General features: G+C 35.2%; 1 protein-coding gene across 1 annotated transcript in view; it reads left to right on the forward strand.

The window, feature by feature from the left end:
- The window catches only part of C2CD5 (C2 calcium dependent domain containing 5), a 67,439-nt gene that overhangs the window by 36,694 nt on the left and 16,936 nt on the right, over positions 1-13,809 (forward strand). Inside the window, 8 exon segments of the mRNA XM_037387506.1 lie at positions 3,300-3,414; positions 5,967-6,062; positions 7,808-7,999; positions 9,853-10,039; positions 11,062-11,128; positions 11,131-11,192; positions 11,194-11,226; positions 11,549-11,689. Coding sequence (XP_037243403.1) covers positions 3,300-3,414; positions 5,967-6,062; positions 7,808-7,999; positions 9,853-10,039; positions 11,062-11,128; positions 11,131-11,192; positions 11,194-11,226; positions 11,549-11,689 — 893 coding nt within the window.

Below are 13,809 nucleotides of genomic sequence, written 5' to 3' on the forward strand. Positions count from 1 at the left end.
TGTACATTATTTATATATAAACATACTGATTCATATTTTTGGCCTCTTTCTGGAAGAAATAAATACTCGATGAAATGTCTTAAGCAGAGGACCCTGTCTTCTTTACAAACACTTGTTTATGCATTACTCCTATAGAAATTTTTGAACCTGTGCAATAAGGATTTGTTGGACTGAAGATGATTGCTGGAAATTTGTTCTTACCTCTGAAAGACTGAAAATGATCCATTATATTACTGTAGTTAATAGTTTTGTTAATTCTGCTGTTGAACAGATTCTCAGAGTAAAGGGTTAAATGTTGCTTTAGCACGACATAGTGTTGAGCAAGCTCACACCAATATGTGTTTTCCTTTATGATAAGGCGTTGTTGTAGATAGGTGAGAAGATTATGTTTACTCTCTTAGGAACTTGTTCCTAAATTTTAATTTAGACTATAAATTTTTGTAGAGGAAAGTTACATGCTTGCAGAGAGTTTGGGACCCGTCACTATTTCTACCTTTTCTGTTCCCCTTAAGTGTATCTGTTCCCTTTCAGCATTTCATTCTGTTTCAGTTTTTACTGTGGCAACATACCTTTTCAGTGTGATAGTCTTTATTCACAGATGTCTATTCACAGCACTTTCCCTGTTCATCCCCAGTCATTTCACCTGTTGCTCACTTTCAACTCCTTTGTCATGACTTCATGTTTTCTTGCACTTTTTTGTCATAGAAAAGTCACAAGTAGGAGTAATTTTTTGCCAGATGGTACCTAAAGCTGTGAAGAGAAGAATGATGATTTAGTAAAGCTGGCTTTTTGGGGGCTTTGTTTCTGTCCAGAAAAAGGTTACTTCTCCTTTGTAGGTGTTTTTCTGCAAAGTACAGAAATTTGCGTGGCTGTTCAATCTTTATAACCAGCTGCCTGTGATCAAGTCTAATTGAGCAAGAATTGTTCTACATAGTTAGTGAACCACTTTTCCTACTTAGACTTTTCTGTTATAAAGAGAAACACACATTGATAAGCAGTATTCGTGTCCATGGTTGGCTGGGGAAGGAGGAATTACTCCCAAGACCCATGTCCATTCCACCATAAAGAGTTAGTGATAACATTTACAGAATGTGTGTGTGGTCTCACATCTCCCATGCAGCTCTCCCGTTTTGACAAATAAAGCCTTTGCCTTGAAATGGATGTCCAGAGTTGCTCTGTGCACCTACCACTACTGCCATTAAGTGGTGGCAGCAGTTGCAGCCTGTTGTTCAGACGGGTGCGAGCACAAGAGAGATGACATTTCGCTTCCCACTTTCCTTTGTGTACCACAAATGGTTCTCGTAGCTGAGCTTGGCAACTCCAACCCTACAATGGGATGGGTTATTCCTGCATGGTTCTCAGCTTTTGAAAGCTGCAAAGTGCAAGACTTGCTAGCAGGTACTTCAGCCACCTGAGTCAGGATTACTGTGTATCATCTCGAGCATTTGATTTTCTGTCAGTGAAAGTGTTTAAACACTGTTTTCATGTTTAGAAACAGTGAAGTGCAGTGCCTCAAGCTTCTGCTGGTAGTTGCACTGAAGCCTGCTGAAGGTGAACTCGGATGTAAATAGACATGATTGAAACAGTTCAAAAAAATCCTTAGTCTGTTATGTGTCTTAATGTGTATATTTTTGTCTTGAATGCAGAGAACCTTCCTAAGAACTATCAATGTAGGTTTTGGTGGGGTTTTTTGTTTGTTTTTGTTTTTGTTTTTGTTTTCCCTGTTCATTGTTCATATTTTAAAGCAAAGGTTAGATAAACCTCAGTCTGGACACCCAAGGCTGCTGTTAATACAGTGCTATGAGTTACACAAGCATTAACCTCTAAAGTTAGGTATAGCTGAATATACATTCCACTATGCTTATTTTTTAAAAATTAGAAAATTGTCATCAGTTTATTTTGGAAAGCTGAAAGCCCAGTTCTAAATGAAAAGTTGAGGTAAATTCAGGAATGAATACCTCTTGCTGTACAATATTTTTGTTTCAGTAAAGTTCAAAATATGTGTATATCTGCATCTTTCATTTTTGTTTGTCATGTTGTCAAGAGAACCTAGTGTATGATATAGGGTATCATACACTATATTTATAAAGATTCTTGATAGTACAAAATTGGTTCCCAATGAATCTCAGGTTTTGACATCGATATTTTAAGTTATGATTCAGCAAGGGGATCTCAATGGCTAGAAGTTTGTATCTGTGCAAAGTCCAGTTGATTTCAGGGAAATTGTGTAAGAATCTATCTACTCAGAACCTTTCGTAGCATTTGAGTGCCTATTGTTTGTTGTTGTTTTCCCCCTTATTTTATGTATCAATGATTGACATAGTTTTCAACTAAGTTCATTGTTTCAGGTAAGCTATTTTGAAAGAAGAAACAGTTGAGAAACTAGTTCTAAATGACAGTACCCGACTTGATATGTAAAAAGCTTGTGAGACAAGAACTTTAGTTCTGGGAAACTAATTGCTTAACAGTTAAAATTAATAGATTGCATAAACTAATTCTAGTAGCCCTCTTTTGCATTTTTAATGTAGTATTCAAGTAGAGCAGGCAGGATACATTTTAACATATAACCTCAAAGATAATAAAGGTAATTGGAATCTGTTGGAGGAGAGGGGAATAAAAAGGGTGTGGTTGTCAAGATTCTGAAGCAAAAAAGCATTGGCAAATGCATAGTCAACATACATCTTGTACTTCTTAATGTTGTTAACGTAGCAGCAAGTTTGAAATACCTATTGCTTTTCCAAGTTAGAAGTGCTGAAATAAGGACCACAGAGCCATGTGTTGGATTAGCGATACGGTCTTGAACAAATATTTTTAAAACCTGGTTAACAGAGAGAACTGCTGGCAGCTGAAAAAACTATTGAGGTTATTTCAAAGATGTCAAGTGTATACTGAAGTAAATACTTTATTGCTAAAAATACTGTTTCATTACTACTACTATTAGTTTTTCATTATTACCGAGTATCTGTGATGCTTTGTTGCAAGTTACATGCTGCTCTTGTGCTGTTGGAAACTGACAGTATGGGTAGAGATTGGAACAGTATCTACAGTATTTTGGTCTTATCTGTCATACAGACAACAAGAAGAATGCAGTAGTTTATCAGAACCTGTTCACATGGGTGATAAACAAGAAAATTAATGAAAAAGCTAGTGTTTGCTTGAAGTACAATAGCTAGGAAATAAAATTGTCCAGATACAGCAAAACTCTTGAATATGAAAAATTTGACTTTTCAGATTAATTGCATGAAGCTTTATGTTGACGTAGTGCAGAATAGTGAACTGATTTATACTTTGTCTTTCAGATGAACCAGAGACACGAGATGCATGGTGGGCAGAAATCCGACAAGAAATAAAATCCCATGCCAAGGCATTGGGTTGTCATGCTGTAGTGGGCTACAGTGAATCAACTAGCATTTGGTAAATCATGATGATGATTTGATTTTTAAAATGCCACAGAAAATATATTGAATCTTCAGTGGATTAAAAATGATAAATTGTTTCAGCACAGTTGTTGGTACTGTGTAACGTAACTACTTTGGAGAGTTTGTTAAAGTAACTTTCTGAGATTTCAGTATTGTGGTGGGTTTTTTTTTTGTTATGTGTTTTTGTTTGAGTTTTTACTGGGTTTTAAGTTTGTTCTAATGAATATTACAATTTTTATTTTTTAAAAATAATTAAATCCTACATGTTTACTTTTTTATTAACAATATTGATTTATCTATTAAGTTTTCTAAAACTAATCTATCTAAATAGTTAAGACTGTTCCTAAAAGTATATGTATTATATTTTCGTTATTGGGTAACGACTGGCAGACCAGTACTAAAACGGTAAACTTCAAACTGAAGGCACAAGTTCTTTACTAGGGCTGTATTAATTGCAAGTTAAAGGAGAATACGCTGCTTGATAGATGCAGAATAAGTGTAAACGTTCTGTATGTCTTTTTGGAAAATGCATGTAATTATTTTTATCTTTGAGTACTGCAGTAGTGTTTAACATACTAAACTGGTGAGTCTTTGTGAGGGTGAATTCCCTAGCCCTGCCTCTCATTCGGGCCAAAACTCAACTGTCTTACTGTATTCCCTTTGTCTAATAAAATTCCAATCTTCTGTGTTTTGGTAGCTTAATAACAAACTTTGTGAGAGGCTTGGAGATTGGGAAAAGTTAATTTGGGATTCATCCAGTTACTTGTCCTTCTCTCTGGCCCAGGAAAGGTTGTGTCTCTTTTTAGCTCAGGAAAGTAATCCATGAAGAGGTCCTCCTGGGGCCAGGTGTGTCTGTCTGGTATCAAACAGAAAAGTACTCTGGCTCACTAGTTGTTTCAAATCGCTTTAGGAAATTAACTGAAGCAAACTCAGACATCTGAATTTATTTTCTGTCAAGTTGATTTTGCCTAAATACCTCAAAGGAAAAGCACTGAAAACTTGCTTATTTTAAAGAGAGAAGTTGGGATGTTTCATTTTACTTTGCAATTGATAAGTTGAAGAAAGAAATACAGTTACACAGTGTTTTCATGAGTGTACACCATCTGTTGGTAAAGTAGCAAGGTAACCAGGAATTAACCAGTCTTGAATGCCACAGCATTGGTTGTTTCACATCTGTTGCTGCTTCATATTTATTGCTTCACTGCAGGTAAAAATAAACACCCCAAAAAACAATCAAACCGAAAAACCATAACACCAAATATATTGACTCTTTTACAAAACTTGAAAACAATTTTTGGGTCGACTGCTTGTGCTAGTAGAGTAGGAAAATGGGAGAATTTACAGACAAGACATGTTTTGTATTCCTTGTGCTGTCTTGTCTGGTTGTGTCCTGTCTTGCTTGGTGTATTAAAGACCGTATTTATCAGAATTGCATCATGCAAGTTTCCAGCACTGAGGGATGAACTTGCACTAAAAATGGAAGATTTATTTGTTTGGCTGTCAGTTCTTGTAAAAAGCATGAATATTCAGTGTTCTCTTTTCTACTTTAACAATGGGGAAAGAATGTACAGAGTATAGATAGGCAGTCAGTTATTGGGTTATTTCACATGTTCATTTTTCTTAAAGGAATTTAATGCGATAATATTGATCATTGAAAAAACAGTTTATTAGAGTTCCATCCTTACTTGCCAGTTCAGTTTTATTCCATGCTTAAAGAACAAGGCTCTTATCTGTGAGTACTGGTTTGCCAGACATGTTATATATGAAAAAATATTTTGGGAAGAGAAACAACAAATAAAAAAGGCACATGTATCATTCTAGAAAATGTGGGAAAGGTTTTCTCCATATTTTTTCCAGTATAGTATTTTAAGTACTGAATGTTTGATATTTGTTTCATATTTAACAATTTCAAAAATACTGAAAGCTCTGTGGTCACAGCTTGTACTTCTGAGAGCTTTACCTCTGCTAAATCATGAGTATGGTCAGTTACCTTACATGCTATATGTACTACCATTGTAGTTGTTCATAGTAAAATTTTACTGTTTTGCTACTCTTTATCGTCCAAGAAGCACCCTTGTCAGTGTTGTGTTGTAACTTCATTTTGAAAGTGAATGTTCATAAGATGATGAGGCTGTCCACTTCACTTTTACTTTGGTAAACAATTATGCCTTGGTTTTGTTTTTGTTTTTTAAAAAATGTTTCTTTACTTGTTGGTTGGCTGGATTTCTTTGCATTATTAACCATAGTATTGAAAACCATACTTAAACCTGATTAGCCTTTGTGATGTTGTAGCATATTATTTATAACACAGGGCAAAGCTTTTTAGTCTTTTGTTCGATTCTTCTGCATCTCTTACTTCCACAATGGTTTTAAATACCAAAGAGGATTGTTTATGAGATTTAATGACGGAAATTGCACAAATGCATAAAATTAGTAGTTTATTGGGTTCATTGTGACTTTTGTACCAGCCTTTTAATCTAATAGTTTTAAATAAAAGTAGCACTAAGTAGTAGGAATTCACTTTGTTGTAATTCTTTTCTCTTATAGTGAAGAGGTCTGTATTTTGTCCGCGTCTGGCACAGCAGCTGTACTGAACCCTAGGTTTCTTCAGGATGGCACCGTGGAAGGCTGTTTGGAACAAAGGTTGTCATGGCAGCCTGGCTTCTTTTCCATAGGGTCAGAGAAGGGAGAGGTTGATTTTTTTCCTCAGAGCCAAGATAGTTCTTCTCTATTAGGGTAGGTTACAGTGTTACAGTGCAGGATGCGGGACCAACCACTTTACTGCTTTTCACTAACAACAACAACAACAGAAGTAATGGAACTCTGCACCAAATTAGATATTCTGTTTTTATTTCTAACAGTCTGAATAAGGTAACACATTTGACTACTAACCACAGACCATAACACAGTTTTTTTCTTTACTGGTCTTCAGGTATTTTCCTCAACTTTGTATCACACTATAAAAAATGACAGATGTATGATAAATTACATAAGCCAAAACCTGCTGCGGCTGTAATGTGTGTATATATGTTCTAGGTATACTAGTTAAGAGCTGTATGGGAGATAAAATAGCTTGAATGTAAAACAAAGATGGTGCCAGATTTTTACAACGCATATATGTTTCATTTCAAGTTTATGAACAAAATCATGAAATGAATTTGAATGAAAATGAACAAAATCATGAAACTGAAGGAGAAACAGGAAGTTTCCCTTTGTTACTGCTTTTGCAGATAGAATTTGAAGAATGGGTGTTGACAAACAGTTATTTTGGGGGAAAAATAATTAAATTAACTAATACATATTAGTAAGAGTATTTATTATACCTTAGCACTTGCATTACTTTTTCCACAATAACCCTGCCCATGTAGTATTATGTATTACTCTTTTACTTTGTTAGCAGGAGGCCATTATCTTCTTGTATAGATAAACTTGAGAACTGTAGCCAGGAAAAAAAAAAAAATCTGTATTGACTATATGATGGAGAGAAATGTCTTGTGTTTATAATACAAAGAAAATTACGTTTTTATCAAAATACGAATTCTGGGACTACTTAAGAGTCTTGGCATAGATTAGAAATGCCAAAGGAAGGTGAAACAACTAAATGGACAAAGCCCATGTTTGAGACAAAATACATTTGCTATATATAGCCTATGATAACTGATGTTCCAAATCTGTTGAATTTGTTTAAGTGTCTCTCAGAAATTCACTGAACAGAATTGTTTATATGAAACAGCATAAATTTGCAGTGATGCAGTTAGCCTATGCTTTCCTTGTTAGTATTTTATAGTGGTCATTCCTGGATATCTATTATGGGGGAGTGGGACTAAGTGTTTGAAGTGAATAACAAGTTTTACCTAATACCTTATCTTAGGAAATAATCTTGCTCTTCTTCTTACAATGTTAACATAAATTATGCTGCTTCTCAGTAGGATGGTTGGTTTGTTGTTTATGTTCTCATTAGGTTTGTGTAGGTTTTTGGACACAATCCATGTAAAAGAGACTTTCCATTGTATTTGGTACAGTAAATTCTCTGTACAACTGTTGTACCATGGACTGCATTTAAAAGTCATAGTGCCTGAAAACAGCTTAGTAATGTTTTAGTTTTATATAAATCATTGGTCATTGTATGTACTTTTTCTTCTTGATCCCTGCATAACAAGTTTCAATGCAAGTTTTATTTATAGCATTTTAGCTAGTAGTGTGCAGCCTAATTTTATTCTTCTAATTCATAAAATGCAATACTTGTCATATTGGTGTAATGGAGCAGAGTATAGCTGCAGTGTATGATTTAAGTAGATACCTGTAGGTTTTAATACACATGTGCACGTATTGATTATTGTTAATAAGATGCAGATGTTTTAAGTATGTTCTCCATAATGTATTTTTAGGATTGAAGAAGCTTCGCCACCAGGTTGTGGATTTTGCCATATACCATATGATGAATTGAACATGCCGTTCCCTGCTCACCTCACTTACTGTTACAACTGCAGGAAGCAAAAAGTTCCTGATGTCCTTTTCACCACAATTGATCTTCCTGTAGAGGCAATAGTTATTGGGAAGGGATGTCTTATTCAAGCCAGGTATCTATCAAAATACTTTCTTAGTAACGTTTTGGATATCTTTGAAAGAATTCCTGTTGCTAAAAATGTATTATGTCATTAAACCTTAAATTTTTACGTTGAATTGATAGGAATTAATGAGAGTATGTAGGATACAGGAGGATGAAGACAACCTTCTCCCCCTGTGTTACATGTCTGTTGATGGTTGATGGATATCTGGTGACTTATCCGTGTTGATGGAAGTCACTTCTCACCTGAGGTTTTTTTATGATCCTGTAATTATCATTCTCTGACTTTTGCTAGAGCAGATTTACTGGAGCTACTGTAGAGATGTGTTCTGTGCTCTTCCTTTGGTGTTTTCCATATTATTAAACTGTGTTGTGCAACATTGTGGAAATTGACTTCCAGTCGCAAGGTGGTCCCTGATCTGTCTCTGGAGCACGTGCAGATGTCCCATTTTCTCTAGAATTATTCCTCAAACATTCCCACCCCTTCCTCAAAAATTAAAAAGGACCTGAAGCTTATTTAGAAAGATTTTGAGGTGAACTTGTTATGATTGGGTGAATTACTGTGTTTTCCTGATTGTGTAATAATTGTAGTCCTTAAAAGAAAGTGTTGTCCGTTCACATCACTAAAATGTACAGTTGTCATGTTCTTTTTGAATGAAAATTTGTCACTGAATGTAGGTAGTCGTTACACTGGTGTGGGGTTTCAATTTCAGTTTGTGGGACTAAACCCAAAGAGTGGACTATGATTGACATAATATAGTCAGAGATGGGATTTCTGTGCTCTTTTCTTTTATTCTCTTAAGATAAGTATTTTGAGTCTGCTTAATGCTTGAGCTGTGAGGGTACTCATTTATTATTTTTTGTCTGAAGTGTGCCTTGAATAACTGTATTAATAGGAATTTTAAAAGGTCTACCAGTAGGTGTAATTTCCTGTGCTTGTACCTGAAGTGTTTACGAGGTTTGTGGCAACAGAAATAGATGTTTGCATTTGGGGTCTTACTAGAGGAAAAGTTGAAAATAGACATTTTCAGATGACAGTCTCAAGGAGTTCATGTAAAGAACTGACATTCTGGTTTACAGTTGCAGCAGTCTGGAAGAATACACTTCATCAGTTCTGAGGCTCAACTGAAAAGGGCTGCATAACTGTCCCTTGAAATAATCTATTTTGGCAGGTGGAGGTGATGTTTAACAAATACCAGACAACTTGAAATAGCAAAGAAGTTGTCTTTGTCTTCAGTATTTGCTTTGAACAAGTGAGCAGGGCAAATTTCTAACAGTCACTGCTATATGATAGGACTATTAATATATTTAGCTGAACATCTAGTAGATGGTTATCTGGAATCTGTAGAAAATGTCTTTGCATTTTATAGTTAGTCAGTGCTGTCACACCGTTACGATAAAAACCCTGTGTGATACATATTCTTTCTGTCTGATAGCAGTCCTTAAGCATGTTTTAAGGAAGGAGACATAACTTCATTCAGTGATTTACAAAAATAGTGTGTTTGTAATTTTTATATTCTGCTTCGGTAGGAAATATTTTTGAATGTTGCTAAAGGTTATGTATTGTTCTGTTTTATAAGTTTACTTTTTATGTTACCTGTTTTTATTGTTAATATAAATATAGTTTCCTATTAAAAATGAAAAGCAAATGTTGCTTACTGAAACTCAGTGCCTTGGTGTGCCTTGATCTCCCTGATACGAATTTGATATTTTCAGTATTCAAAAATACATCAAAAAGAAAGTGATTGTATTAGGTTATACAGTAAGGGGGAAAAAAATAACATCAAAGTGCCCTGCAATCACTTCCAGTCTGCAACAGTCCATCAAAACTGTGTATCTGATGTCACGTACTGTTTGTATTGTCAGGTTATGCCGTCTAAAGAAGAAAGCTCAAGCTGAAGCAAATGCAACATCTATCAGTAATCTCTTGCCGTTTATGGAATACGAAGTGCACACCCAGCTGATGAATAAGCTTAAGCTGAGAGGAATGAATGCTCTGTTTGGGCTGAGAATTCAAATCACTGTGGGAGAAAATATGCTAATGGGGTTGGCAGTAAGTACAATTTTAATCTTGGGGTTCTTTTGCTTTCTGACAGTATTTTTTCAGGACACAAAGACATACTCTGAATTCCACAACCCTTGTAACTAGAGATAGTAAAATGTCATTTTAAGAATAAATGAAGTGTTGGAAATGAACAGGGTGTCTTATTTGTTGACAAATCAGGATATACTGTCTGTCCTTCAGTGCCAGAAAAAGATCTGAATCTCCTGAAACTCTGTCGAGGACAAGATTATTAGAAAAAGGATGAGAGAGAAGAAACTTTTATTGGTTTAATGGCATAAATTACAGAAAAATGATTGTGTTTGTTAAAGGTCCTGTCAGAGTTCCCTGCTACTCAAGTTACGTTACTGTTCCATGACAAGTAAGATCGATTAAGTCTCTCAATAAATCTTCCAGTTGGTTGCCAACAAGAGAAAGATCTACTGCCTCTTCTTTGATGGCACTGAAGAAATAAATGGTAGATTGGAAGTGTTAGAGATAGTCAAGAAATATTCCTTAACTATGTCTTCTAACCTCATTCTGTCCTGTGCAGTTAGCATAGTGAAGCATGCTGCTTCTTCCTGCATCAGTGTAAGAGGATGCTTGAGTAATACTGACTGGCTTGCATGTTCTTTTGTCTGAAGAGATGATCTGTTTTTTTGTAAGTAGGAATGGGATTGTCACGACTTCAGTGATACTGTAAATGGTTTGGCTGGGTTTTAAGTTCTTAAAACCATCACTTGCCTATGCAAAATATACTAGGGCAAAGGTTTTAATTCAGTGTTTGGAACTTGTAGGTAAGTTAAGAGCTCCACCGTGAAAAAGACCCATGAGACGGAGAGAGTTTATTGAAAGAATAGTGGGGTTTTTTTGTAAGTGAACAGGAGACATCCATTTATTATGGGAAGAGATCATGTTGTAACATGCATGTCACAATGCTGTCCATTATAGCTTAAGCATTATGGAAAACTTTACATGAAAATATGAGAAGTATGTGCTTATGTAATTGTAATTTCTTCATGACTTTTTAAAAGTCTGCAACAGGTGTGTATCTAGCAGCTTTGCCAACACCTGGTGGTATTCAGATTGCTGGGAAGACTCCAATGATGGCACCTATGAGCAGCATATATCTCACATACAAAAGAAAATAAATGATACAATAGCAAAAAAACAAGGAACTTTATGAGATTAATCCTCCAGTAAGTAAAGCTTTTATGTTCTTAAAGCATTCTGAGTCAAACAGATACATATATACTATGTATATCTGTGAATTCTTGCTGATTCATTCAGAACATAAGTTGCTTTTTAATCAAGATAGAGATTCTTTTCACTGTATTCTGGGAATCCAGTGGAATTTCTGTATCTCTTAAGCCACATATCCAAATCAGTTCGTACTTATTTAGATGTATTTCTCAGCAATTTTCCGAATGTTCTGATTCTTAGAACTGTTAAAAAATTGCTTATAATTGAAATTATTTCTAACCTACATAGAACAATTGTTAATTTTTATGTCCTTTTTAGGAGCTACCTGAAGAAATCATTGGGTCTCCTATTCCAGAGCCAAGACAACGTTCCAGGTTATTAAGATCTCAATCAGAAAGCTCTGATGAAGTTACAGAGCTAGACCTTTCACATGGGAAAAAGGATGCTTTTGTCTTGGAGGTGATTAAGTGTTTTCAGTAATCATTTTCATACTTCTCTTTTCCTGAAATATATATAAAAAAATGGAGTAAAATTTTCTTGCTTATCTCCAAAGACAGTTCTTAAATGGAAAACGGTATATATAATTTTGGATCAGTAGATGATGTTAAGTATTGGATTTTGCATTGTCTTTATTTTTCTTACTCTCTTTGCTTAAAGCGTAGCTATATTATGTCTAGGGACAACATCTGAAAAAAAGATTGCCCTGCTGTTCAGGAACATGTAGCAGCATCTAGCATAATACCCAGGAGCTGTTAATGCCGTTCTGCCTGCTTCAAGCACCAGTCATGACTGATCAAAAACTTAGATACATTTTTGTAAACATTGCAGTTCTGTGTTATCACAGTTTACATTTAGCAGAGAAAAAGCTTATATATTCTTTCTGTTTCAAAGCTCTTATTGTTACGTTGGATATTCAGAAGGACTGGTTTTCCAGAACTGGTAGTAGGCAAAGCAGTAACAAAACCATGCATATGTCAAGAGAGCACCTAAAAGAAACTTGCTTTTCTGAATTTCAGCTGATGAATTTCAGAGTTCAAGAATTTACAGCTTCAGAGAATACTTCGAATTCTTTCTACAGCTGTAACTACAAAAAGGAACAGCTATAGATAACAAACATAGTTTTCTTTTACCTTTCTGTTCACTAAAATTCAGTGGTGTGATTTTAACATTGTACAGTTTTGAAGGAAAGGAGCCAAGTACTGAAGAAGGCTAGTTTTGATCATCTGCTTGTAAATACAGGTATTAAAAGTATCTGTCCTGGAGTAAGAAAAAGAAAACAATTTAACTACAGCCTGTAATTGCAGCCTAAGGTACATTCAAGATTTTCCTTTATGTTAATCTCCACAAACCACTGTCTTCATAGTAAATAATCTGGAAGAAAGGTTGTAGATAGGGAGAGTGAGAGAGTGTTGTAACAGCAGTGCATTTGTAAACAGAGGTAAGAAAGGAGAATGAAAAAATAACAGGTTGGGAGAGGCTGGCATAGTAAATTGAGAGTGGCTGCTCTTTGAGTAAATTTTTGCTCTCCAGTGGATTACAGGTATACTAGGATCAAAGTAAGTAAATTGCGAAGTCTGTAGAAGTAACCTCAATGGTAAACTCTCACATTAAAAAAGGGATGAGGGCTGTTTTTGTCAAGTATTTTTGCAGCTGGTCTTAACAGGTTTTTGTTTAATATCATCATCTGTGTAGACTGACAGGAGTGGAATTGTATCCTCAAAACAAAAGTTATGATGGATGCTCTCTGAGGCACTGTACTGAAATGAATGAGCACATCAGAAAATACTTTGATAAATGCAAAAAGGGTTGAATGCCTTTGTAGGAAACAGAGGATTGTGTAAAGCTTAAAAAAACCAAAAAACCCCTCCAAACAAACGAAAACCAACACTAAGACTGTTATACTGCAAGAGACCCTTTGGACAAATTATGAAAATACTGGAAAAACATAAGCCCAGCCTCCATTTAACTTCTAAAGGCTATCCAGTAGAAGATAGGGAGCAATAATAAAAGCTTGGCATACTTCTGTCCAGGTGCCTCATAAAGAAGTTTGATATGATATAAGCAGAGAGCCAGCTGGTTAAAGACTGCATTATATACTGCAAGCAGAGTTTAACTTTTTCAAAGTTTAGAATTCTTCCTTCTACCTTATTTTATTAACTGTAATATAGGCACTTGGGGGGGATAGGAGGAGATCTCCATGTGGAAGGAAAAAAATGTAAGTATACTGTAGTGTACTATAGAGTACATTATAAATGGTGCTAAAGTTAGCAAGGAAAATGACATCTGATGTTTAAGGACAGTTGTTTAATGGTTTACATTATGTGAATGTCTTGGTCCTAGAATATGTATGCCTGTGTTTGGTAGTTTAATCTTTATTTATAGAAAAAAGAACGTCGTCCAGCCACTTACCCAATTTCTTAACAAAGACAGTATTATCAGAAACAATAGTCCAGGAGCTTTAGTGAAACTGATGACTGACCTTGCAAGAGTAGAACCATTGTTCACTGAAAATATGTTAGAAAAGGTGGTAATAAATTCACTGTAATGAGGAAGTGCTAAGGGATGCTGGGAAGGCAATT

This window comes from Falco rusticolus, chromosome 5 (assembly GCF_015220075.1).
Source record: "Falco rusticolus isolate bFalRus1 chromosome 5, bFalRus1.pri, whole genome shotgun sequence".
NCBI classification, from domain to species: Eukaryota; Metazoa; Chordata; class Aves; order Falconiformes; family Falconidae; genus Falco; species Falco rusticolus.